Source organism: Larus michahellis, chromosome 4 (assembly GCF_964199755.1).
Source record: "Larus michahellis chromosome 4, bLarMic1.1, whole genome shotgun sequence".
NCBI classification, from domain to species: domain Eukaryota; kingdom Metazoa; phylum Chordata; class Aves; order Charadriiformes; family Laridae; genus Larus; species Larus michahellis.
Genome location: NC_133899.1, coordinates 3,850,640 through 3,876,947, shown reverse-complemented (window position 1 = coordinate 3,876,947; position 26,308 = coordinate 3,850,640). Strand labels below are relative to the sequence as shown.

Below are 26,308 nucleotides of genomic sequence, written 5' to 3'. Positions count from 1 at the left end.
ACCGTGTGCCCAACCGGGCACAATTTAACTTAAATTGAGAAGCAATATTCAAGTTGTTACTCGCCTTATATTTTTTTCTGTCTATGAAGAGCGTCTAAAAGCCTTTGCAGCACACAAAGAACTTGGCTGCGAGGCGTGAATGTTTATACGCAAAGACTTCCGCTTTGTTCACAGAAATAAAGTGTATTACGTGATATTTAGGTTTTGAGTAGTCCAAAGTACTCTGACATAAGCGGACACTTTTCTGTTAAATTAACTGTTCACTGTGTGAAAAATGAAGGGCGTTTTAGTCATATAGCATGAAACCAATTGTGTAACCGAAAGAGATTCCGACTTTAGCAATGCCTTTGGAGAGTTTTGGCAGCATTTCATTTAATTTGTTAAGAAGCTTAGTGAAATTAAGATGGCATTTTCGGGGTCTCACGTTTGCTCATTAGCTGACTCATAAGAAAAAAATCAGAGTTTCAGTAGGGCTATTGTCTACAATACAAAGTGATTGGACTTATTATTGTGGTGGGACATGGAGGGATGTCAGGAGACAAGAAAAGTTAAAAGGCCCAAAGAAATTTGAATTTAATTTGACTTCAAGAAAAGCTCCATCTGTCCCCAAATAAAGGATTTTCAATACTTTTTTTTTTTTTTTTTGCCAGCTCCAGATAGACTGGATCTTATTTCTTATTCTTGCAGAAAGGTTTCCATCTGCCATCCTACTCCAGAAATGTTATTTAACACAGATGTTTCTCTTTGTCACTTGCTGCTGAACAACAGGATATTTTTTTACTTTTTGGAGTGGTGCAAGTTTCCTCAAAATTCAATATAATTTTGCAAATTAACTCCAAAAGCTGTTTGGGGCTCTCTGTTGTTTCGTGCAGTGGAACTGACAGGTTGAGTTTTTTCTGAAGTTTATCTAGAATGAGTATTGTGTTATTTGTCTAGCCGTTAATGAGTAACTGGTTCTCTCAGGAACTAGCTGTTTTGAAATTAGCTTGTTTGTCTTGGGTAAGTGTCCTCTTCTATAGTTTGTAAAAATAACTTCAAAAAAGACCTGAAATGTCCATGCGTGGAAGTATATTGCTCATCAGCTGAGTTTGGTTCCTATAAGTAACCCAAAATAGCAGTTCACGCGGATACTCTGTGGTTTCTGAAAAATTTTCGGAGTTGTTAGAATCAAGAAATAATCTCATTTTAGGTAATTTTTCAAGTCATACTGCGCTGTTTTAAATCATATCTTTCCCACTGTGCAAGATTATTCTGTATGATTTCCCGTACTAAATGTAATGGCGCAGTTTTGCCCCCTATATAAATACAAACAGGAAGGGGTGCAATATTTATTTTACTGGACTCAGGATCGTTTCTTACATTCTGAACAGTTCTTAAAGTGAAAATTTGAATACTTTCAAATAAGGTCATGCTTTCTTAAAACCAACCGTTTCCTTCTTTGGAATATTATTTCATTAACCTTTTGAGTTGATTAATGGTGTGGAGCACTTCCGGTGCTAAGCTTTCTGCTTCCGGAAGCTGCTGTCATTTTGAGATTTGCCGAGATAACACGTTTTGGGTTTACCACCTTTAAGTAGCTCATAATTGTCAAGTATTTTGAGACGAGTTCAAGGTAAAGAGTAGAATCCATTATGGGAGTGGAGGAGGAGTATAAAAAATTGTTTTATATAGAAAGAATGGCAAAAGGAAATGAATAAAAATCAACGCTAATCCTGTCTTTCCTTATAAAATACGCGTTGTAACTGCAGCAACTTTCCCATTCTGTACAAACTTGTTTCCTTTACCTTGGCTGGCACTGCAAGCCATGTTCTCACTTGGTTTTTATGTGCTGTTGATACCCATTTCCTCACACTCTTGTCAGAGTTGTCATTTTGCTTAAAATATGAAGCATTATTGAAATATTGCACTAATTCTTTCGTTGCGTGTCGGCAAACACTTTCTCTCACGGTGTCGCTCGGTTTCCCATCTCAGCACTCAAACTCCACGCCGATCCTTGGCGCTTGGGCACAACGTTGGCGAAACACCGTTCCCAGCCCCGCTGCAGTCTAACCCCATTCAGGTCTTAAAAAAGGCATCAAAGATATTTTGAGAGGGCCTGACCATCCCCCAACTTGCACGTGTGCTTGTGAGGAGCTCTGGCCTTTCTGGCTGACCTCTTCATCATTGTTACCATAGCATTTGGGAACACTAAATCAAAACCTCCCCCTCTGTTTGCTAAAAGCTGATGTAGAAAGTGATTGACCTGCACACGGCCAGGGCTTCGGTGCTAGCCCCCCTTCAGCCCTGCATTTGTATGCACAGGTTTCGCAACGCTGGAGTTGGCCACCAAGTTCGACTGCATGTGTATGCCCTGAAACCTGCATTTATGATCTCTTTACATTCTAGCCCAGCACATGTAATTTGGGGATTCATTAGTTGCAAATTATGTGCACCAGAGCCACGAGCCAAGACTGGCTTGGATTTCTGGGTAGATAAGTGCAAAAGCCATTCTGGAAGGTATTGCAAGGTAATTCTCTTACACAACGTGCATCTAGGAGAGATGTAGCCAGTAACGTAACCGAAAGGAAAAGCAGCAAAGAGGTCTGCAGTGATCAGGTTTTGCGCAGAGCTCCAGCTCTGAATGGAAGCCAGGTACCACTCCCCAGCAGCATCCTCCCTGAGACCATCCTTACCGTCATTTCTTATCACTGTAAAACTTGGCATCTTCATTTCAGCCCTGGTTAAGTAGTGACTTACATACAGAGACAGCAGGTAGCAAAAATTTGGTTGCGAGCTTGGTTGACCCTAAAGCTGGTGAAGCCACTGGAGTACTTTCATCAGCCGTAGGTAGGCTGTAGTTCCCAATCCACACGCTGCTTACGTATAACTTGCAAAAGATGTTTGAAACTTCAGATTTTTCTGCCAGTGAATGTCTAGGACAGTCCCAGTGAGGAATCTGGCCACAACCACAGGCCTTCAGCTCATCCTGGAAGCCACACAAGGTGAAGATGAGTTATGGTTTCTTCTCGGAGAATGTCATCGGTTGCATCTCTCCAGGAGAAATTTCAGAGGCTCTGTGGCATGGCTTAGGAACTGTTCTGTTATACCACGGTGATGAGAGACTGGTACACGTCTCTCAGCATCTCTCTCCGGGCTGGTGAGGACAGCCGTGAGCTTGCTTCAGTTGTTGTGAGCCAGCTGGACTCTGACCAGATCCATCCTAGCAGCCCTCGAGCCCAACTCGGCGCGGTGCTGAGCTCCAGGTGGCAGCCCCTCTAGAAAGGCACAACGTGTTAAATGAAGCTCCGAGCAGGTTGTCGCCTTGCGTCAGGCAGGGCCGAAGCAAACAGTCTACAGTTTTCAGCTGATTTGACAGGCAGGCGACCGCGCTGGCAGGGATCCTGGCTTTCCGCTGCCTTTCCTAGCAGCGATCAGTTCAGGGAAAACCCAGACATTTCCCAAATCCGGGTAGGTTTGAAAGCCCCATCGAAACAGTCTTCTGATGCCTTTGCTCTTCCCTGAGCTGACTCTCATTTGGAACTCATCGTTAGTTGGTGGTAGGATTTTGTAATTAAAATTAATCGTAATTAACATGTGCGGACTGGCTTAGGGCTTTCCTTTTCTTTATTTTTTTTTTCAAAATTTCTGTTCACCTCCAACCAAGCTGAAAAGGACACGTGGCTACCTAACAGGGACTGAACGTTCAGCTATGTATCTGCTCTGACGTAGAGCCACCATACTCAGCTGTAGCCCATGGGCTTGTCTGTGTTTCCATGGGCACAAGTGAGGACAAAATTTGGTTTGCTGATTTTTTTGGGGCCTCACATGCTCAGTGCTGACAGTCCTTCCTCCAGTAATACTTGGTTTAAGACCAGATTATTAATTCCTTCCTTATATCGGCAAGCAGCTCCTCATCTATCCTACTCACATGAGGTGGGGGGGGAAAAAGTCCTCTCTGGTGAGTAAAAGCTTTTCAGCATCAGGGAACATTTTGCAATCTGGACCCAGGACGAATGGTCCATTTGAGACCCAAACTGTATGACCTTGGCTTGATTCCTCTGAAGTCAGTGGAGAAAGCACGAGTGGAGCGAAGAGAAAATTGGCCTTTTTATCTTTTATTTTTGTTGTGCAATTGTTTTTTTTTAACGGAATCCAGCACGCTCCTCGCATTTGTTTATGGTCATATGCTCCTTCAAAAAAATAAATGGAGCAACAGATGCACGAATGTTTAGCAGTACGGTTACCCTCGAAGGAATATTCTAGTACAGCTCCTTTAATACTGAGTTATCAAGCAAAATAAAATGAAGAATCAATGTAAAAAAAACCCTAAAAAATCAATGGAAATTACCATTAAGCACCTCTGACGCAGACAATGCTCCCAAAGGACCCAAGTGCAACTTACTGAAAAATGTCAGAGCTGGGAGCATCTTACACGAATTTTGCGAATAGGTAAATCTCAGTTCCTGTCATGACCTAGGAGTGATTTTGATGCTGTCGTTCATTCTTGTCTTGTTGCTCCCATCGTGCTACAACCTACTTGCTTATTCATCCATACGTTAGAAGGTGAAATATAGATCAAAAGGGGTTTTTGAGGGGGTGAAAGAGGTCTGACCTTTGCATTTGTGAAGTCTTAGCTAGAAACGTCTTAGTCTTAGCCTTAACTGAAAGACTTTGCAGTTTTTGAAAAACTAAAGCTTTACTGGCTATTTCTTTTTTGGCTTTTGATTACAATTTTCATTGCATAGCAAATATTTTCACTATAAATTTTTGATGTGTATTTCTATACAAAAATAGCCTTCTCTCTCTCTTCTCTGTGTGTATACATGTTGTGTGTGGATTGCCCAAAGCTATTTTTATGCATTATGCATTAGAAAACTTTCTCTAGACAGTCCAGATCAGACGGCAATCCTCCCCTTTGAGTACTTTTCTCTAAGATTGGCCATTGCTCAACGTTAACAGCAGCTGAGCTTTTCTCATCACCGCCCGGCTCTTCTGCGAGGCAGGACGCGTCTTCTCCCAGAGACTTTGCTGAGGTCACTGTAGCACGAGATCGGCTCCCCTGGAGCGAAGAACGTATCTCCCAGAGGTGCGATAAATTCATAAAACCGGCCTGCAGCAAGTGCCCAGGTCAGGACAGACTCCACAAACATTCCTCCTCTCGGCGAGATGTAAACACTGTCATTTGCGTCTCCTCAAGTGTCTCCTTTTTTTTTTTTTTTTCCCTTTTTTTTTTTTTGCCTTCCCCAAGCTCTGCCTCAAATTAGGAGGATTAAGAGGGCAGCGAGTCTGGTGGTTAAGGCCAAGGGAGAAGTTTAAAGGGGAGTTTTCAGCAGTGTATACACAGGCCAGGCAGGGGCAGAGCTATTTCTGCCCCAAATGAGTGGGTACAAGTGGAGGACATGACAGAGGGCATTCATATGACCTAATTTTAGGTCCCTAATTTAGAAGGTCGATCTTCCTGCACTCCTCTATTGCTTTCCAGTGGAAAGCAATGAGCCTCTTCAGAGGGCAGTTCAGAGCAGGAACCAGACTTAGGAGAACTAAAGTGACCCCTGTGGGGGCTGCTGTCTCTGTCTTCCAGCTCCAGAGAACCTCTCAAGAGCAGCCTTTTATCTCCAACGCCTCTGTCATGCGCGTGAAGCAGTCCATCCTTCCTGCCTCTGCTGTCTCTTCTCTGCTTTTTGTTTCTTCAAGTTGATGATGTTCTTTCCACTGACTTTCCACCAGCTTTGAACCATGTTCTCCAGGTGTATAACTGAGGAGGTGGCTCCCCATCCCTCAAAAGCATATATCTCACATCCAGGTAAGGTTTCTCTGCATCTGTCGAGAAAAGTAGTGGTAATTGTTAAACCCTCACGAGCGTGTTGGCTTACGCAGCTTTTGAAATCTCGCTGTTCACAGAAGCAAAGGAAAACACCAAATCAGAAACAGAGCGAGTGAGTGACTTTCAGTTGAGTTTGAGAAGACCATGTCCATCAATCCGGAGGCTTTATTAGCAGCACGTACTGCGTGTGCACACACGTGTGTGGGGCTCGGTCAGTGCGTGCCTTGCTTAAAAAACCCAACTTGCTGCCAGCTGATTCTGGTTTCCAGCACAGAGGGGTCTAATGGTCCCTGTTCTCTGCCCGCAGAGGCCATCACAGCCGAATCAGCAAACACCAACCTGCTCACCAACGGCATCAGCTCCCTCTGCTCCATCTGCGGGGACCGGGCGACCGGCAAACACTATGGGGCATCCAGCTGCGACGGCTGCAAGGGCTTCTTCAGGAGGAGTGTCCGCAAGAACCATGTCTATTCCTGCAGGTACTGGCCATTTCTGCAATAAATAAATACAAATTATTGACGCTGTAAATAATTTGGGGTGGGGAACAGGTTGTACGCTGGGGGCCCTATCCCAAAAGCCGAATCACCATACCATGAATGCTAAGAGTAATACTGCAGGGTTTTTTTTTTATGGCCGGAGGACAGGAAGTCAAGGATTAAACGAAGTCCTATCTCATCTTGGACCCTGACACCTTTTGTGGCACTGAGCAATCCATTTGGCAAGTTCATTGTCACTGCGTTCCCCACAGCGTAAACCAAGGGAGACTTACAGACCTGAGGTTTGACTGGTGTGTATAATACGTAAGAACAGATTCTCGGTGTGGAGTGACACCATGGCCTTGTCACAGCCCAGCAAGGGAAAGCCAAGGCGGCAAAGGACCAAAGCTCCAGAGATTTCATGTCAAACGCAGCCCTTCTTGATTTTTCCTGGTAAAAAGCCACAAGCGTCCAAGAACTTGTCACCTCCAAAGCCTCCACCTCCCCCACAGCTTCTCCGTTTTTGCTTTGAAATACATTAAACTATGTACGCTGACATGTCACTGATGATTTTACAATCATTCTGAGAACTTAGCGTGGACCAGCGATGATTCACGTCCCCTTTGGCACACAGGTATACATTTGAGATATTTTTATTTTTTTTTTTACCAGGGGAGGCTATAAATTAAACAGCAGCTCTCTTGGTTGACCTTAGAAAAATGGTGTTTATTTTAGCACAGGAGGAAGGGAGAAAAAAACCCCAAATGCACTCAAGCCCTTCATGTCTAATTAAAACCTGGAAGTTTTCTTTCTGTTCCAGAGCTCTTCCTCCTTTAGGGGCGTTCCGAATTTTTGTAACACGAGTCACCCTGTTTGTTCCAAATGATCCTGGGGTCCTTATCACTCCGGGACACACCAGCCATGAAAGAGACCTGGGGTGACAGCAGTGTCCACCCACATGGTGCCCATCCCAGGAACCGTGGGATCCCTGAAGGAGGGGGCAACAGCTACTACCGGTTTCTTTGACATTTTGGCTCTCAGTCTCCTGGGACCAGAGTTGTTGCCCCTCCCCGGGAATCCATGAATCTCTGTGATATTTGGCAGCTCGGGGAAGATCCACAGCATTGAAGCCAAGCAAATGGCAAATGCTCGCTCGTCTGCAAATCCTTATTTGGTGAGCCGCGCTGTATTTAGCCCAGCTCGGAGCTCTCTTGTTTATCGCAGACGTGAATTCCTTGGAAAGTCTTCGGCCCTTTGTGCCTTTGGCTTTTCACCAGTCTGGGAAACTGCCTCAGCTTTTACAACCTAATGATGGTCCCAGAGCAACCCATGTCGTCTCCTCTCTACGTGGCAGATTCCTCTTCCTTCGTTTCACCCACCATGGCAAGAGCTGCCAAGTCTACGTGGGCCACCCCTTGAACAGCACATAGATTCCTAAATCCCCCGTTGAAATGAATAGGAATTGGGAGGCCATGTGCCTCAAAACTAGGCTGCAGACACAAAAGGGCTTGTGGTCCATAGTGTAATTACTCTACACAAAGCAGGGTAGTGTTAACGAGCGGGATCAAACAAGCTCCAGCGCCCAACACCCAATAACTGTTTGAAAGTGGGAGATGGAGCTCCTACGCTGCCAGGCACCAGCACAACTTGAGTCACAGTCACTCTTTCACAGCCAAAACCATCACAGTCCTGGCTGGGTGGGTGGTCTGAAATCGCTGCGCTCTCAGCTGGCGGGAACGGCGGTGGGGAAGATGAGGAACTGGGCCAAGCCGATGTTGATTCAATCCATTTCTTGCAAACCTTTGGCGCTTCTCTGGGTTCAGGCAACGTGGAGCTCAGTGAGGTCTGGGGCTGTATTTGGGGCTGCTCGGGGTGAGCGGGGTACAGATGCTGGGCTGGCTGCTCCATGTTTTATTTCCCATCTCCCCAGGTTCAGCAGACAGTGTGTGATAGACAAAGACAAGAGGAACCAGTGCAGGTATTGCAGGCTGAAGAAGTGCTTCAGAGCTGGCATGAAGAAAGAAGGTAGGTGCAAACAGGCATTTCGAAACTGCCTGCTGCCGCCTCTAGCTCTACTCCCACCGCAGGGCATGGTGGAGAGCAGCAGCAGCAGCGCTGGCCAGGGGAGACAATGCTCATGTATCGCAGTGAGAGATTTCTTGTTGTCGAAGCTGAAAGCGCCGTTTCCTGTCTTATCAGATAGGAATTTCAGTTAGAGCCTTGTGACAGTGTTCACCCAGCCTTGGGAGGCTGGTCTCTGGGATGCTTTTGTACTGGAAAAGGGATGGGCTTCCCTCAGGGTTTAGTTGGTCTCTAAGCGCTTCGCGACAGCAATTCCTTTGCTACCTACCTGCTAGTGCAGCTCCTAACCCCAGCTGTGACGATCTCAGCGAGGACCTGTCATCCTTAATCTCATAAATGCCAACAGCTGACTACTGCAGGGTAGCGTTTGGCAGTTGGCTTGGCTGATGCTCCTGTAGCTTGATGCGGCCCTTAGGGCAAGGTACAGCCTGAACACGGTGCCTTACGGCGTGAGGGCTGCTCCTCCGTGGCACAGGGCACACAAGCCAGGAGGCAGCCAGCTCATGTGTCCCCTGAGCTGGGACCCGAGTCAAGAGTCAAACCCTTTGGTAGTGCTGTCGTCCTGGTGGCTGTATTAGCCACTATCAGCACTAGCGCTGAGGGGCCAACCCAATGTTGGCTGATGCCTTTTGTTGTACGTCACACTGGCTGTATGGTGGGGCACTGTAGAGCATTTGGGTACCAGTGACCATCGGGAAGCGCCCTTCCAATGCACCAAAGGAAATACTAAGTGTTACAGTGCCTAATGCTAAGCAAGAGAAAAACCACTTCTGTTAAACGATGCCTTTCCTCCCGACAGCCAGCTTCCCTGGGGAAGTTTGGGAGCTATCATAGCAGGTTGCCCAGAGAGGTGGTGGAGGCCCCATCACTGCAGACATTCAAGGCCAGGCTGGATGAGGCTCTGAGCAATCTGATCTAGTTAAAGATGTCCCTGCTGACTGCAGGGGGGTTGGACTAGATGATCTTTAAAGGTTATCCTCCTTCCAACGCAACACATTCCATGATTCTATGATTTCTGATCTCTGATCGGTCAGTGATGGCATAGTGGGAGAGCATGGACGATGCTATTCTACTCAGTCCAAGCTTTCTGGACGGGGACTGTGGTTGTACACCGAGTGCTTGGCAAAATGGGGGCCCAACCCCCAACAGATGGTACACCCCCCCTGATGTGCAGGTGGTTGGGTGGTGGTTTCAGCACTCTTGACCCTGCATTTGTGCTGTTTTCCAACCCACAAACAGCTAATGGGTCAGGGAACTAGAAAGGAATTTGAGAGTCTCTTTCCATGCCAGCAAGTTAAACACCCCTTACCCAACGGGTGAAATCACGGTCCCACTGAAACCAAGGGGAAATTTGTCACTGATTTCTGGTAATTGGTAAGATTTCACTGGTGATGAAAAAATCTTTCCAACCTCCCGACCATACATTTTCCTGGAGAACAAGGGTGTCTTGCAATTTGGCATAGGTCACGGATGGAGCAAAAATGCCTGCTGGTTTAATTTAGGAGAAATGGAGTAAATACAGCAGATGGAAAAAAAAATAGCCCTCAAAACCATAGAGACCAAACCGAAGCATATCTCATCAGTTCTAGGTGGGGGTGGAGACAATTGCCAATGCAGCAATCTCCGCAGCTTGGAAAGGCTGAAATCTGGTTATCAGCTCCATTCGTTGAGCTGAAGCATGATTTTTACAGGGTTTATGGTAAAAGATATAAAACCTTGGCTCATGCCTTCATTATTGATTGCAGCTTGATGGAAGATGACTCATTTCGAGTTCCACATAGTCACATTCTTTGAAACCATTTTATGAGTGCACAGTCAGGTTCTGTGGGCTCACAAACCGCTCACGTGTTTGGTAAGGAAGATTTTTAAAGCACCTTGAGCAACTGCTTTGCAGAAATTAGTTTAGCTGTATCCGAAGCTTGTGTGCAGGACGGCGAAAGAAATTTTCTTGCACAATTGTGTGCACAAAAAGAACACAACTATTTGCTTTAGGGTGGTTCTAGATTAATATTAAACAGTGTTGCGAAGCGTTAGGGGGAAAAAAGAGAAGCCATGTCTTGGGATAGAGCGGTAGGAGGATGATACAAGGGTTTGTGCATTGGTTTTTTGGTGGCATGCACCGATCCACGTTGGGAGGCCACAGCTCCACAGCTCAGCGTGTCCCGTTGTCCCAGCACTGGCACGCAAGAGTTCGTCACTCTCTTCCTCTGGCACACCACTTTTCAGCCAGCCCGTATAACAGCAATCAGACTTTCCAGGGTGGGGTAACAGCATTGTTTGTTCACCGCAGAGGGGAAGAAGCTGGAGACGATCTTTTTCCCAGCCTGTCTGTGACAATACACCTGGGGTGGGGTTGGCAGGGACGTGTCACCCTCGCCCGCTCCCCACTGACCCACTGCTTGACGAGGGTGTGTGCAGTATCGGAAAACTCGCTGTTCCCTACCAAAACTAACTGATAAACTGGAATTTTGGATACGGAACGATTTTTTTTTTTTAATTTTTTTTTTCCCCCAATCTTCCTGTGCTGTAAGACATGATGTGACACACTTGGATCTTTCTTTTTCTCTCTCTTTTTTTTTTTTTTTTTTTTCCCCCCCCATTTTGGTAACAATTCTAGTGGATAATTTCTATCGTATTGTCCATATTATCCAATAGGTATTGGGTGGGTGGGTGGGTAGGTAGGTAGATCGATAGATAGATAGGAACTATGTGATCTCACCTGGTGGAAGGGATATTTCTGCCTAAAGAAAAAGCCATAGGATGCAAATACCCGAGCTAGCTTTAAGCTGGCTGTCTACAGGGGCAGCAGCGTAGGTGCAGGGCTGAGGGGCACAGCACGAGCTATAGGTTCTACAGGGCTTTGGGACAGCTGGGCAGAGGTTGAGAAAAGCATCAGGAGGGTCCTTCAGATTGTCTTATTTGTGCACCCTCGACTTGAGCCTGCTTTCGGAAAGGACCAGGACTGTCCCACACATGAGCCCGCTGCCGCCAGGCTCGTGCATTGAGATGGGATCCAGGTTCCATCGGCGCCAGCGAGAGCAAGAGAAGGGCCAAAACTTGAGTCTTGTGGAAAGGCCAGTCCCCAGATTTCCTAGAAATTAGCTCATTCAGAAACACTCCTATCCCAATTACATTTTTGGTATCAATAATTCACTTTAATAACTACAAGTAAACAGTTATTAAAGTTGGGACAAAGGGAGAGAAAAAAGGCTCGCCTGAACACAAACCCTTTCTTGTCTCCTGAAACGCCACTACGATCAGGATTTAAGATTTTTACAGGAGATTCACTCCTTTATTCTTGCATTGTGGTTAAGGCTGGGACTGTACCACAGGGTGGTCTGAGTGTTTTGGGGATTTTCTGGCTATCGTCTCTGATTTTCTCTCTTTGCAGAGGAGCAGGTTCGATTTCTATTGTTTTGCACAATGCTACCGGGCAGGTTTTTGGTCACTACGGCATCAGTGGATGAAGAATGCACTAGATACTAAAACAACCCAAAGAAAACAGCAGGGTACTATTTTTAGCATCCTACTGAGATCATGTTTAACCTTGGATAAATTAGCAGGGTGTGATTTTCAAGGCAGCCGGGTCATCTACTCATATGGAGTTGGGCGTCCGAAAATCTGGAAGCCTTTTGAAATGCCAACACTGCACTGTTGGGATTCGGTTTGCTGGCAAAAAAAAAAGAAAAAAAAAAAAAAAAGAGGGGTTAATATTTAACCTCTCATCTCCTTTAAAGTAATTTGCGAATGTACATGAACTCCTTTATTTTTACGCAGAAGTAAAAAGAATTATTGTTGTCACTTACAGCCACAACACAGTGGGAGGATTTGAGGTTATTTTTTATTTATTTTTGTTAAATTGGACAGGTTTATAGGACAGTTTTGTTGGCGTTTCACAGGACCTCTGTCTTGCTCCATACCTTTTGTTTGCACACCTCTTCTGCCAGCTTTTTCTGGGGCTGCAGTTTATTGCAAAGGTGGGTGGAAAAGTTACAGGATCTTCCTTGCTGTGAGACAGCCATAAATCAGGCCTAAAGCCCATGGAAGGATTAAATCTGCACGTACCGTGGGGATTTATTTGCAAATAAAATATACCGCTTCTACAAAATCAGAAGTATCTTGGGGGAAAAAAATTATTTGTGCATAGAAGTTAACCAGGCAGCAGAAGGGGTAAATCCATCGGTGGAGACAGAAACACGGTGAGCACTGGGGCACTCGCGCCTCCCTCCCCCTGCTCTCTCTTTATGCCATTTATTCATATGTTTCCAGCCCCATCGGCATTAAATAGGGATGGTTTTAGCGGAATACTAACGGAAACTGCAACTCCCGTGTAGGCAGGGCTTTAACCTCGGCAGTTACCATGGAAAGTTACTGGTTTGCTGCTCGCCCCTTCCAACCAGTGCCCGTGCCCATATTTACTGGACTCCCCGGAGGGTCCCCGTCACATGCCCCGCGCCTATGTGGCAAGGCAGCAAGGACAAAATGTTTGGGAAACGGGGGTTTGTTGCAATCTCACAAACACGCCGCTGTTTGCTCAAGGGCCGCCGCACGTGCTCCGCAGCCTGCCCGGCCGCCCGCAGCCCTGGGGAGCTCCTGGCAAAAAAGGGCGACAAAACCCCTCCGACGTCTCCTCTGCGTCAGACGGAGAAGGCGTTTGTCCTCCCGTCCGCTTCCCACAGTCAGGACATGCCGTAGCGGCGGGCAATTCCCCGGGGGGAGACTCGGGCACCGTCATGCCCTCTCTTCGCTTTCCCCGAGGAAAAGCCCGGTTCGGGGCCACGCTGTCCCTGGCCGGCAGCATCGTAGGGACTCGCTCCCGCTGACGTCCCCTCGTGTGGGGCTGCAGTGACCCTTCCCGGTATTTCCTGGCTTTGGGAACTGGAGTGCCGCTGTGCAGAGGACAGGATTAGAGAAAAAACAAAACGGGCGAGCAAAGCTTTTGCCAGGCGTATACTGGAAATAGTAGTCCCTGGGAGACAGTGGGATCCAGCACTGGGATTTTAGACCTTCCTGCGATTGCGCTGAGTTTTATTGGCTGCAAAGCCAAGATCACGTCCAACCCCGAGCACCCTCAGGGGCCAGCACCCCCCCACCCCCGAGCACTCCCGATGCCTCACCACAAGTGACCTATCCCTTCCCTTTTACAAGCACAATAAATATAGCAATATAATTACCACACAGCAAGAGATTAATTTTGTGGCAGGTGAAACATTAACTCCCTTTTGTGTCTAATTCCATCGCATCTCGGGTACTTTCAGCGATAACACCCAAATCACCTTGAGAAAGTCAGTCTGTACCATCCACTTACACTCGGAGACTGAGCTTATCAGAGCGTGAGGGAAGCACTGAAATATGTGCCATAAAAGGACCCGGGAGAAAAAAACAGGCTGAAGCCTCTTAAAGGAGTCCGTCATCAGGGACTAGGACTAGGTCTGCCGAGGTTTGTGGGATTTAACGTAAAATAAGATGTGTAACCCAGTTGGAAAGGCAAAATTTGTCCCTTTTCTTGTAAGTGAGCAAAAAAGAGCCCCATCACCCCCGGAGATCTACATGGGGGAGCAACTGACATGGGAGGAGGTGTAGAGGGTTGGGTGGGGACTTTCCAAGGACGTCGGCGATGACATGGAGTCGGGCAGGCTTGTCTCTACTCAGTGCGGGACGTTGCTGCTCGTCTTTCTGCTGTGAAGGGTTAATCTGTTCTGAAGATTAATCACAGATTATGGCTCCTATAACCACCTTCACCTTCAGCCTGGTGGGGGTCCCCAGCTGAACAGCCTTTTCCATCCTCCCCCGCCGCATGCACAGGGTGATGTATGCTGCTGTCTAAGGGTGAGCAGAGCCTCCCAAGGACTGTAGTTGTTTTTTTCTCTAAATTGCTGTCTAATTGCCTCTGCGTAGCATCCATAGCCTGAAAAGCCACAGCCAAGGCCTACCGAGATGCTGAGGGGACTGGAACACCTCTCTTATGAAGAAAGGCTGAGGGATTTGGGTCTTTTTAGTCTGGAAAAAAGACGGCTGAGGGGGGACCTTATCAACACTTATAAATACTGAAAGGGTGGGTGTCAGGAGGATGGGGCCAGGCTCTTCTCAATGATGCCCGGGGACAAGGCAAGGGGTAACGGGCACAAACTTGAACATAGGAAGTTCCAGCTAAACATGAGGAGGAACTTCTTTGCTGTGAGGGTGGCAGAGCCCTGGCACAGGCTGCCCAGAGAGGTGGTGGAGTCTCCGTCTCTGGAGACATCCAAAACCCGCCTGTGCAACCTGCTCTGGGTGACCCTAATCTAGACCCTGGACTAGATCATCTCCAGAGGTCCCTTCCAACCCCTACCATTCTGTGATTCTGTAATACCTGTGTGTTTTGCATCTTTTATGAATGGACGGACCCATCCAGTCCCTTGCAGCCATTCAGGCAAGGTGGGCTCCGAGGGGCAGAATCCCTTTGGTGGATGGACCCCAGCGTCTGCCCCCCCAGCACACCTGGCTTAGCAGCGAGAGGGTCCCGACTGACAGCAAGGCTGAGCCCCAACGCCTGGAAGATAAATACTACGCTGCTGCCGATAAGGGCGGATATTGATTTTTTGTCGCTGTTGCTTGTTTTCTGCCCTTTCACTTTGTTGGCCTCTCATCAGAGGCCGGTTAAGAAACCAGAGCAATGGTCGGACCTGGGCTGGCAAAAGAACCCCAAAATCTTCCCACCCTGGGTGCGAAACGGTGCCCACGTCTCCTCCTTTGCAGGAATTCGGAGAAACGGGCCCCGTGCAAAGAGCGGTGTTTCCCCTAAGGCAAGGCCCAGCAGCGAGGTGAAGTCTCAAAAGAGCGACGGCAAAAAGATTTTGCTGACTCTGCAAAAAAATAAAGAAAAAAAAAAAAAGTCTTTGCTGGAAAAATCTTCTCCAGTGGCCGCTTTTGAGACAAAACCGCACTGTTTCACATCCAAGGGGTTAATGCAGAGAGTGAGTCGTGCTTTGACAGCTTTGCCTGAGTCATGCGCCTTAAATAAAACCAAACGGAGCATGGAATTGCTGCACGAAGGAGGAGGGATGTGCTGCATTATCACCACATGCTAAATCTTCCCGCTCCCTCTGCTTTAAGGACCTGACAGCGGCCTTTCCGAGCTGTTCGTAGCCAAGATGTACGAGGTGTCGGGAAAACGCCGAGTCTGCGTTCAGGCTCCTTCCTCCAGCCCCAGGTGGGCTTCTTTGCCGCTGGACGGAGGCAATAGAGCTCGGGGGAGAAACTAACACTGAAAACAAGGTTGGACTACGTCTGAATTCTGCTTTTTTTTTCCTCTGCTGCTGTTTTACTTGACGGCTGCAGTGGAGGCGAGTCGGTTCTTGGAGCCTGTGTTGCAAAAATAAGCTGCTGAAGTGCAAGAAATCCCTTATGTTCACCGCGCAGGGTTGATGGAGCGTGGGGTTAGCTGTGGCTTGTGCTTCAGGGAAAAGGATGGTTTAAAGGGTGGATCGGGCCTCAGAAATTCGGCGTTTTTCTTCTAATTCTCCATGGCGCGCCATACCTTTCCATTTGCAAAAAGCCCAGGGCTGATCTTCACTCTGGTGTGGTCACCAGAGCGTGCCCAAGGTGCCTTGTGTCGCTGTTGTTAAACAGGACGCTCTGAACTGGTTTGCGGCAGCGATTTGCACGGGGTGCCAGCAGAGCTGGTGACAAACCCCGGCTTGGTTCGTTCCCTTCGCCGGGTGCCGGCATTGCCATCGGGGTTACAGGCACATTGAAAGCAGCAGTGTGATGGGCAAGGCTGAGGGAGTGGTTTTAAGGTGGGATCGGCAAATTTAAGCTTTCTTTCTTTGGAGCTTCCTTAATGAGGTGACTCTTCCTCCTCCCCGTGAGCGGGGGAGATGTCCCCCGGTACCACCACGTGCTGTGCCTCAGGGGCAGGGGACACTCCAAGGCTGCTCCGAGGTGGGATCAGGGGATGGTTTTTGCAGTGGTGCCGTAAGAAGAGATGGGACCCCAAGAGCATCCTGCTGCACCGGAGCTCAGGCAGGGAGTCCTCAGCGCAGACATGGCAAACAGGGTATCGGAGGCCAGGATCCAGCAGCATGGGTGCATTACGCAAGTGAAAAAAGTCGACATCAAAAGCCCAAACTCCCCCCTGAGCTGCATCAAACCCAGTGGGACCAGCTAACATCCCACAGATGCTGCTCTGGCTGCCAAATGGCCCTATCACCCTCCATCCCTCCTGTGCTTGGTCGTCCCCCTCTCTGGTGGCCTTTTCCTCTCCCCGGGGACCTGTTTAATCTTATTCCAGCATCCAACAAGGGTGGAGGGTCCTGCAGGCACTGGAGCCCCATCCGCTCCTGTTCGGGGAGCACAGGTAACAGCAGCCGTGGGTTGTGTGGGAAGCTTCTGGCTAACACAACCACCGCTCGCTCTCATTTCAGCCGTGCAGAATGAGCGCGACAGGATCAGCATCCGCAGGAGCAGCTACGAGGACAACGGCTCTCTCTCCATCAACGTGCTCACTCAGGCTGAGGCCATGGCGCAGCAGGTATGAAACACAGGGATAACCCTCCAAACGAGGACGTGGCCTTCAGCTATTCCACACGGGGTTATGAACTCAGTAAACCAACCGGGGCTGGATCTTCTTCTGCCCTTGGATGGCTCTTGCACAAAGCCACGGGGAAGCAAATGCATTAGAGATATCCGAAAGCAGACGGTAAAACTCCTCTGTGTGTTATATCAAGACAACGTGTCCTGCAAGGGGCAGATGCAGCTTTTGGCGTGTGAGATGCAAGGCTGAAATTCCAGGGGCTGAGGGATGTAGCAGACTCCGGGTCCCCTCTGCCCCCAGCCTAAATTGTTGCCGCACCCCTAAAAACTCATTGCATTTCATGCAGACGTTTATCCCTCCTTGCTGCACGCTCTGTCCTGCTCAGAACATAATGTTCCCGTCATGGTCAATTATATCTTTTCTTGTAACTTCTTTACCGGGCAACAATTTTAGGGGAGAAAAAGAAAGCTAATAAAATCGCTGGGCTTCAACTAACGCTGATTGCTTTCTTATTTCATGTTCCACGATGAATTTCACCCTGCGTGTCCTTTAAATTCTTATGCAAATATCCTGTCTCCACTGAAACGTACGGTCCAGATGTTGCGTATTACATGCAGCAATGCATCCATTTCTTTTTCAAAAATTATTATGTTTTAACCCTCTCCCCTCAAGCAGCTCTTTAGAGGTGGAAATGGGTGGTTTCGTGTCCCAGACAGCTACCTGGGGGAGAAAGGCTGGATGCATTTCATGCATTAGGCTGGCTTAAGGGACTGATGGGAAGCTGAGACCCGGTGCTGCTGGCTACTGCTAGGAAGGGGAATATTAATCAGATTTCGTCCTGAGCCAGCCTGGAGAGTGGGAAAGGAGGCGGAGGAGGGAGGGGTGTCTGTTGGGACCGAGCACCACCTCGTGGAGGCTTCGCCATGGGCTGTACGTGGGACACCGTTCCCCGCTGAGCCAATGAGTGCTCAACCACAAGAGCCGGCATCTTCTCAGTGACCTGGGGAGGTTAATGTCTGTGAAGGCACACCATGCCATCAACGAATCGTTGCTATCAAGGGTGATAAAACAGCACAGAACTGGTCCCAGCGCAGCCGGGTTGTTCCTCTTTCAGTATTCATCGCTGAGTCCGGTGCACAGCGCGGACATCGCAATGAAGAAGGTTGCAACCATCAACGATGTGTGCGAATCCATGAAACAGCAGCTTCTGGTGCTGGTTGAATGGGCAAAATACATTCCGGCGTTTTGTGAGCTCCCGCTTGACGACCAGGTAAAATACAAATGCCTCTTCCCTGCAAACCCACCGCCTTCCGTAGGCATTCCCAGCCGTATCTTTCAACAGGAGAATCTGACAGTAACATATAGATCACCTTGTGCAGAGCCATAAACTAGCATGATAGGAAGAATAATAAAGGACAAGGGGACAATCAAAATTAGTCCAGCAGCCAGAATCCCCAGAAATATAATAAGAGTTGATCACGTCGGTATGCACAAGGATCCAGTCAAAACAGACTGCTTTTCCCTTTGTGGACACCCAATAGTTGAATATAAAAGCCATTTATTTCCTAAGAACTCAAATTACCCAAGCCCCTCTTTGCTCCTTCAGTTGAAAACAACTTTTTATTTAACTTGCCGTGAGCGTAGCGCTTCTGAAAAGTAAAGATATACTAATAATTTCTAGCTCTTCATAGCACTTTATCTGTAGATCTGACATATCGAAACAAACATCAAATTTGGCTTAATCGCAACAGCAGCAGCTCACCGTTCCGTTCTCTGCTTTTCAAATGTAATATCGTTTCTTTTTTCTCTGCCGTCTCCAGGTTGCCTTGCTCAGAGCCCACGCGGGGGAACACCTGCTCCTCGGGGTAGCCAAGCGGTCCATACCGTACACCGATTTTCTTTTATTAGGTAAAGTGGTGAAATACACTCCTGCTTTCATTAATTCGCGCACCCGAGTTATTGCCAAGTATCCTGCCTGCCTGAGACCCTCTCTGCACAGCTGGCTTGAGACCGAGTGCTCGAGAAGGTCTCTGGAGATGCTTAAAAAGGAGCGAGCAAATTCACTGGGACTATTACAACCCTTCCCTTGCTGCTTTGAAATTGTGGGTGAGAAACCCCCCCCCGATATTTAAATGGAACCTCGAACTGCATTGCCTTGTGTTTGTAACAGAAATCGCCAGGACACAGGCAATGAGGTATTTGGGTATCAGCGCTTAAAAACTTAGCAGAAAGGTCTATTAAAATTCATAGTGCAAATAGGTATTTCCTTTTCATGCATCTCTCTGCCACCAAAAACACAGGTGGGGTTATTCTTGGAAAAAATGAGAATGCTGACCTTGAAAGCCACACAGTAAAGAAAAGAGGGAGGAAGAACTTTGTTTAAAAAAAAAAAAAAAAAATCACACCAAAAATAAAGATGCAACACCGCTTGCAAACAGGTTCTAGGCATAGCAGGGGGTAAAGCAGAGCAGAACGTGGCGCAGGCTTTGTGTACGGTGGGGCTGCACCGACACATGCAAACGAGATAACGAAGGACCAAAGAATGAGGTCCACGGCTTGCTTCTCAATCGTGAACCTGAGTATGAAGCTGCACGCTGGAATTCTCCCGCGCGTGGGCACTGGGACTGTCTGGCACCGTGCCGTGGGGTAAGTCCTGGGTGAGATCATGTCCACAGAGCTAGAGCGGAAATCTGATGGTGAATTTCTCTTGTCTCCCCAGGGAATGACTTCATCATCCCAATGCACTGCCCGGAACTGGAAATCGCTCGTGTGGCCACCAGAATCTTGGATGAGTTGGTGAAGCCCTTGCGGGACATCCAGATCGATGACAATGAGTACGCTTGCCTTAAAGCCATCATCTTCTTTGACCCAGGTACGGTTCCTTCCTGATTGCCAAGCACAGGGCTTGGAAAGGGGTTGAGGGCTCTCCGTTCGGCAGGAAAACCCCTTGGCAGCAGCTCTACATTTCCCCCTGCCTCTGCTGTAACGAGCGATACTTAGCAGCGCATCAAGGACGCGTTGAGGTGACCCGTTCCTGAACACTTTACTGTTTAGCAAGAATTAACTCCAGCCAGACGGATATGTAAGACTCCGCAGGCCCTAGAGGAGTTTTGCTGCTTCTGTAGCTCGGCTTCAGGAAAGCCCATCAGTCTGAAATGGAGGGGATGACTGTTAAGGACATATACGCCTTGAGTGAATTATGCATAAGCGAAGTGAGTCTATGAGCAGCAGCGTGGAGCATCCATTGGGGTTCAGAAAGCAGCATTAAAAACCACAGAGAGCTGGACCATTCAGAAAACCCAGAAATACCGAGGATGTCTCTTAATGGATCTTGCTGGCAGCCAGCACCGACCGAGGGCAGGGTTGATTGGCACAGGACAGGCTGGAGAGGAGAGCAGGGAAACAAACACAGGGAGGGAAACGAAAGCTTGTTTTGAACCTTTGCTGTATTCTCATTCCACAAACACAGGGGTTTCTGTCTCAGCCCAGGTTCCCCCCGGACGCTCCTGTTTCTACATGCCTGCAGCACCCCCACAACCCCCCCTCGGTACAACACTCCAGCGCCTTTAGCGTGTTCTGCCCTGTAGCTTGGAGAAGAGATGGGGGAACAATCCCAAGTCCAGAGCAATGCCCTTTTGCCTTTGGCATCTATTAGCAGGGAGAAATTAGAGCACCTCCCATTAGTTATTGTTTTGCTGCGTCCACTGATTTGGAATCAAGACACAGGAGCTCTACAAACGTCACGAACTTCGGCTCGCCAAAGAGCCTGCTGCAAATCTGCATAAGGATCGAGTTATTAAATTGGGTTTGACAAATTACCTTCTCAGCTGCTCAGTGTCTCACTGAGGCTTCAGATCATTGCGACAGTGAGGGGCTGTGATTTCATCTAAAATGAAAAAGTGTGAAGCTCTACAGAAGTGAAATTCATTCATGCTAACAAGTAGGCATGTCCATGGAGTTACACGCTAACATACAATAATTTGTTGACTACTTTGTCTAATCTCTTGGCATGACGGTCTCTAAAATGTGGTGCTTGTGGATTCTTTGTAGACAGTGAAGGAAATGGTCCAGTGAGCCAGAAATCTCAGTTTTAGGAGGAAAGGCAGGAGTGGAAATCCGTAAATCCCGGCACTTCATCCTACCCAGAGAGCACATTTACTTGATGATTAAGCGAAACCAGTGGTCCATGAAAAACAGATCAACCACAGGTCAAAGACAGGAAATCAAGACAAGAATCTGATGCTGCACCAGGCGTATTTGCAAGAGGCAGGCACTAATCCTGCAGGGATTTAGTGGCAGTCATTGGGACTCAGGGTTTTCAGGTGGAAATTCCAGGCCATTTCCTTGGAAAGACATACACAGTTGAACTTCTAAATGCTCCCTCTTCACTCAGGGCAGTCACCAGACATACCCATCTGAAGTAAGCTCTTATTGTTTTACTGTTTCCCCTCAAATTCCCTATACTGTTTCCTTATTCCATGAGAGATATGAAATAGTGGCAGCCCGATGCTAGTCCGTCAGATAAACTTGGAGACTCCGAGGGGTAATTGTCAGAGGATCATTGGCATCTCATCCGTTGCCCTCTGCACAGCCCGACTGACAGGCTAACGCTTTCTGGTTACACAGATCAGCAATTAACCTCATTTTTTTCCCCCCTCCCAGACTGCAAAGGCCTGAGCGAGCCTGGGAAGGTGAAGAACATGCGCTTCCAGGTCCAGGTCAACCTGGAGGACTACATCAACGATCGCCAGTACGACTCGCGAGGCCGATTCAGCGACATCCTCCTCCTGCTCCCCCCGCTGCAGAGCATCACCTGGCAGATGATAGAGCAAGTCCAGTTCGTGAAGCTCTTCGGTGTGGCCAGGATCGACAGCTTGCTGCAGGAGATGCTGCTGGGAGGTACGAACCCTGCTTGGAAAGGACAGCAAAGTTATTTAATTTCAAAGCCGTTATGGGGCTTCACGTCTGGGTTTGAGTCCTTCTCTGAAGGATGTAGGGTAGAGAGAACTTGGTCTTGGGAGGAGGGAGGTGAAGGCTCAGGTTGAATTGCAGCTTGAGCATGGGTTCTTCTCACTCCAGTCCAACCCCAAGACATTTCTTTCCAGCCTATCTCTGAAAATCTGACCCAGGGACAGTTTTATAGAAATGAGCACACTCTGTGGTGCTTCACACCGGCGGGGCACTCGAATTTTATGCAACCTACCAAACTGATGCAGTTTCCGGGAAGACAACACGTTTTTTTGTTAGCAATATGCAGAAGTTATAACTACGTGGGAAACGCGGATATGAGCAGTAACTGGGACACGCATGGAGACAGATGAGCCGTGCGGTTGGATATTAGCTGAAACCTCAGCCACCCCGGGAGGTTGCCCCTAGACAGTGGGAAGGCTGAGAGCAAAGAGGACAGGAAGGAAGCAAAGATGGAGCCAGGACATTAACCCCCACCCACAGAGGTCTCCCACATGCTCTGAAAAGAAGAGACTTGGCCCGGAACATCTGGCTTCTCGGTAACTATGCAAAGAATGATGTCTTTTCCCACTTCCACCGCAGGAACCACCGTTGATCTCCAGTACCAATCGGGACCTCCCAACCTCAACCTGGAACAGCTGCCGGGACCCGTCCTCCCAAGCAACATGGGCTCTGTGATTCACGCCGCTCCAAACCGTACGTGTCCATTTTCACCCTATTAGTGTCAGCATAATGAAGGGACTGAATTGGAGAAGCCGTCAAGAAAAAGATCTTTAGGTTTATTTATGCGTTTACAGCCCCCCCTTGCTGAATTCTTTACTATGAAGTCTGGAAACATGCTTCCAAAAGAGAAGCTGAGATTTTTTTCACCTAACAGCATGATCCAGAGGGATTTTAGAGATATTAGATCACAAGATTAAAAAAGAAAAAAAGAAATCTAGATTGGCGACAGTGTGTTTCTACGAGCGTAGGCAGCGCTGGGAAATACCACAAAGCAGCACACACCGTCATTAGTGGCAAGAGTTTCCCTACGTAAAGCGTCCTGGTTGCTGTCAACCAGAACACGATATGACCTGAGTACAAGACCTTCTTCAACCACTCTGGGCACTGCTGCTAGGCAATGGCTATTTGTCGAGGTATTTATCTACTGTAGTAGTAAACTATGCTATTAAAAAAAAGAAGTAAAAGATGAGTTGCAATTTAACAACCGCTGCCATGTAATCGCAATGTCTTGCACACAGAGTCTCCTCCTGCCAGTTACAGTCTTCTGCCTCTTGTATATTTTTGCTATTTCTCAGCCATATAAATGTTGGCATCACGTATTTTTAGCTTGCTTTATTTATTTTTTTTAAGCCCCCTTGCGGTAAGGGAGGCGAGAGAGCTGCTGTGTTCTGTAAATGAGGTGCAGTGGCCAGCAGGTTGAGCTCTCCTCTGACGAGGGATTAAAAACCAGTTGGGGGCATTTCCCAAGTGTAAACCACTGAGAGGAGTTGGTCCGTGCCTATCAATCCACCCTGCGCCTCACCACAAGCCGGGAAGGAAGAATGTGCCTGACCATGCCTGAATTTGGGATGGATCCCCCTGCCCCGTCCCCCCGTCCCAGGCTCCTGCTCCTTGTTTTGCTGCTTTTATTTGGGCACTGCTCTGTTGAAGAGCATCCGGGTCCACGTTAATTCTGTTTCTTTTCTCTCCTACAGCATCTCCTGAAACATCCCTTCCATCTCCTTCTACAAGCACAGGCAGTGAAGACTATAAACTAGGCTCTAGCGCAGGACCCAACGCCGTAGCGCAGCTCTTGCCTCAGACAGTGATACCCAAGCAGGAGATTTTATAGGGAGAGGTGGAAGGAGAAGCTGGGAGCAATGTGGAAACCGTGCTGAAAGTGAAATGGGCCCTTTCTCTTTGCAGAGGCAAAGCACGGCAACCCCCCGCCCGTAGCCGGATCTGTCGGTCACACTTTTTCTCAGCCGTGAGTCGAGCACCAGGTACCGGAGTGCAGCAGGAGCCTCGCCACGGGTCTTCCACTTCACAAGCGATTGGGGTTAATGCTCTTCTCAGTAGGACCAAGACTGTAAGCTCTTTGGAGCAGGCCTTCCGATTGCATTCGTTATCACCTAGCCCGGTGTGATCACGACCCTTTTAAAGCCTTCGGCCGCTATCTTCATGAAACCCCATGCCTTACGCCGCTCCTGGTAACCGTTAATGGGTACAGCGTGTCTTGAATTGGCAGTATGAAAAGGTCTATTCCCATTAAAAATTTAATTACACTCCCATTTCTCCCGCTGCATGTTAAGCGTTAGGAAGAGTATCTTAATAACCCTTAGCAGCCCAGTGCTTTCTCATCCCACAAAGACGTGTCTTGTTCCACATCGACCAGCTAACATTTAATGCCGGTCAGTGATTATTTGTGATCAGGAATGCCAGCGTTCGGTTATTTTCCATAATTTCCAGTATATCTAGAGTCCAGTTGTGAGTCGTTTGGTGCGTCCTCTACTTTGTGTGCACATCTAACGCAGCTCCAAGATGGCAGCAAGGATCTCTGCATCAGACCATTAAACCCACAGCTGGCAGGAAGCTCGAGAAGCTGTTGACTTCCCAAGGCACGGCTTTGTATCTTCTGCAAACCGTTATTGCAAACATATTTGGAAGAAGCAACAGTCGTAACTAAAACGCCAAAAAAGACCCCTTTTCCCAGCACACAGATATGATGTTGCTGTAGTTTTAGATATCTTTGCAACGTCCATGACTTAGTCGTCAAAGTTCTAAATTAACAGAAAAAAGGGAGAAGCAGGTCTCCTGTGAGGCATGGATTTTAAAGAATATTTGTATTTAAAAACATGAGGTGCTTCTGCACTTCATTGTAAAACTTGATGAGCAGTAGGTGACCAACTACTAACCACGTTCCAACTATTTAAAATGACCCCACCGGATGACTATACAACCTCAAACTTCCCTAAAGCGCGGTCGCTGTGGTACGGTGTTTATTTGGCATAAATCGAGCCTCAGTAGAAAGCAGACTGATGGACTTCTACGAAACTTACGCTCATCTGCCCAGAAGTCCAATGACTTCCGTCAGACACCTCTGGAAGGGTTCTGGGCGGCTGCTCTGAACAGCAGGACACCACGGAGGGTTCTTTGTTCTGCCACATCGCGCACATCTCTCAACCCACGCGCGTCCCCAGTTGGTGGCAAAAATGAGGTGACGGTGCCCAGCTGTGGCTTTGTGAGGCTTATTTCACTACTTTGAGGTCCTCGGATGGAGGACACGATGGAAATGCAATCTTATGGACTGAAGGAGAAGCTGGGAAGAGCATCTGACCCTTCATCACAAGGGGAACACGCTGTACTCAGGCCACCTTTCGTTCATTGGGGAGACACTTGAGTCGCCATCCTACAGCACAAGAGCCGTCTGACAGCCGCCGAAGGCTGGGCTGAATTTCACCTAGGATCACAGAGTTTTATTTTTCGACTGTCTATGATGAATTTGATCCGACATTCTACGCTGATAACTTTGATTTGAAACAGCTCTATCTGGAAACAGCTGTGGCAGGAAATCGTTCCTGCTGCCTGACAGATGCAACTGCACTTACCTAACATTGCTTCCAGTTCCTCCATCATGCAGATTACATTCCTTTTCTAGAAATTAAATGCACATTTATACTCATTAATGGTACGAAAATAAATCTATGGGGGAAATAAATCTCATATTCTCATCTTTCATACGGCCAGTTCGCCTTTTTCCTTTAATTCAAAACAAAAAGTTTTCAGTTTTCTCCGCTGATTTCCCCAGTGCAAATACCTTAAGGATTTTCCCCTCAGGGATTTATTTTTCATAAAAAAAGAATCATCCATGGCTGCAAGGCCCAGCTTTCACTCGAGACTGATGTAATTAACAATCTAAGATATTATCTGGTAGAAGAAAATAAAATTGTCCAGGAACAAGTAGGTGTCAGACTCAGCCTTCCACTCTACCTTGGAAGAGTCCATCTTATGAGATTTCTGCTTTATCGGCATCGTGATTTTGTTAACAAAAGAAGTTCAAAGCCATCATTTAAAAATATTTCAGTTGTCCGGCAAGACGTGAATTGTGCATCTCAGGTAATAAGATCTGACCTATTTCTCCGTAAATTATCCATCACCTTGCCAATTATAACATTTGACTGTATTAACGTTGAATCTATTTTAAATTTATCCTGCACTACAGCATTAAGAGAAACTGCAAAAATATTTGGGAGGTGCAAAGTCACAGTTAAGTTATTAAGAAACTAAGACTGTGATTGCTTTGACGCATGCTGGCTATTTTCCAGAGCTCTATTTGGGTGTGACAAGAGTAAGGGGCATTTACAGCAGCCAATACGCTACTGCGGGAAACACTGCAAAACCTGAATGACAGTGCTTCTCCATGGAGAAATTCAGAACACACAAAAAAGAACGAATAAGTGACAGAAGCAAAAAAAATAAAAT

General features: G+C 47.6%; 1 protein-coding gene across 4 annotated transcripts in view; it reads left to right on the top strand.

Annotated features, from left to right (window-relative positions):
- Positions 1–25,564, top strand: part of LOC141741761 (hepatocyte nuclear factor 4-beta-like) — a 41,462-nt gene extending 15,898 nt beyond the window's left edge. The window contains exons 6-15 of one of the 4 annotated variants that reach the window (XM_074582792.1): positions 5,561–5,782; positions 6,111–6,282; positions 8,210–8,304; positions 16,767–16,873; positions 17,991–18,146; positions 18,697–18,784; positions 19,596–19,748; positions 21,539–21,775; positions 22,427–22,540; positions 23,542–25,564. In XM_074582792.1, coding sequence (XP_074438893.1) covers positions 5,716–5,782; positions 6,111–6,282; positions 8,210–8,304; positions 16,767–16,873; positions 17,991–18,146; positions 18,697–18,784; positions 19,596–19,748; positions 21,539–21,775; positions 22,427–22,540; positions 23,542–23,678 — 1,326 coding nt within the window. In that variant the 5' untranslated portion in view covers positions 5,561–5,715 and the 3' untranslated portion in view covers positions 23,679–25,564. Of the gene's footprint in view, positions 1–5,560; positions 5,783–5,895; positions 6,015–6,110; positions 6,283–8,209; positions 8,305–16,766; positions 16,874–17,990; positions 18,147–18,696; positions 18,785–19,595; positions 19,749–21,538; positions 21,776–22,426; positions 22,541–23,541 lie in introns of those variants that run through there. The other 3 variants (XM_074582793.1, XM_074582794.1, XM_074582791.1) reach the window with 3 other exon arrangements.
- The last annotated feature ends 744 nt before the right edge of the window (positions 25,565–26,308 follow it).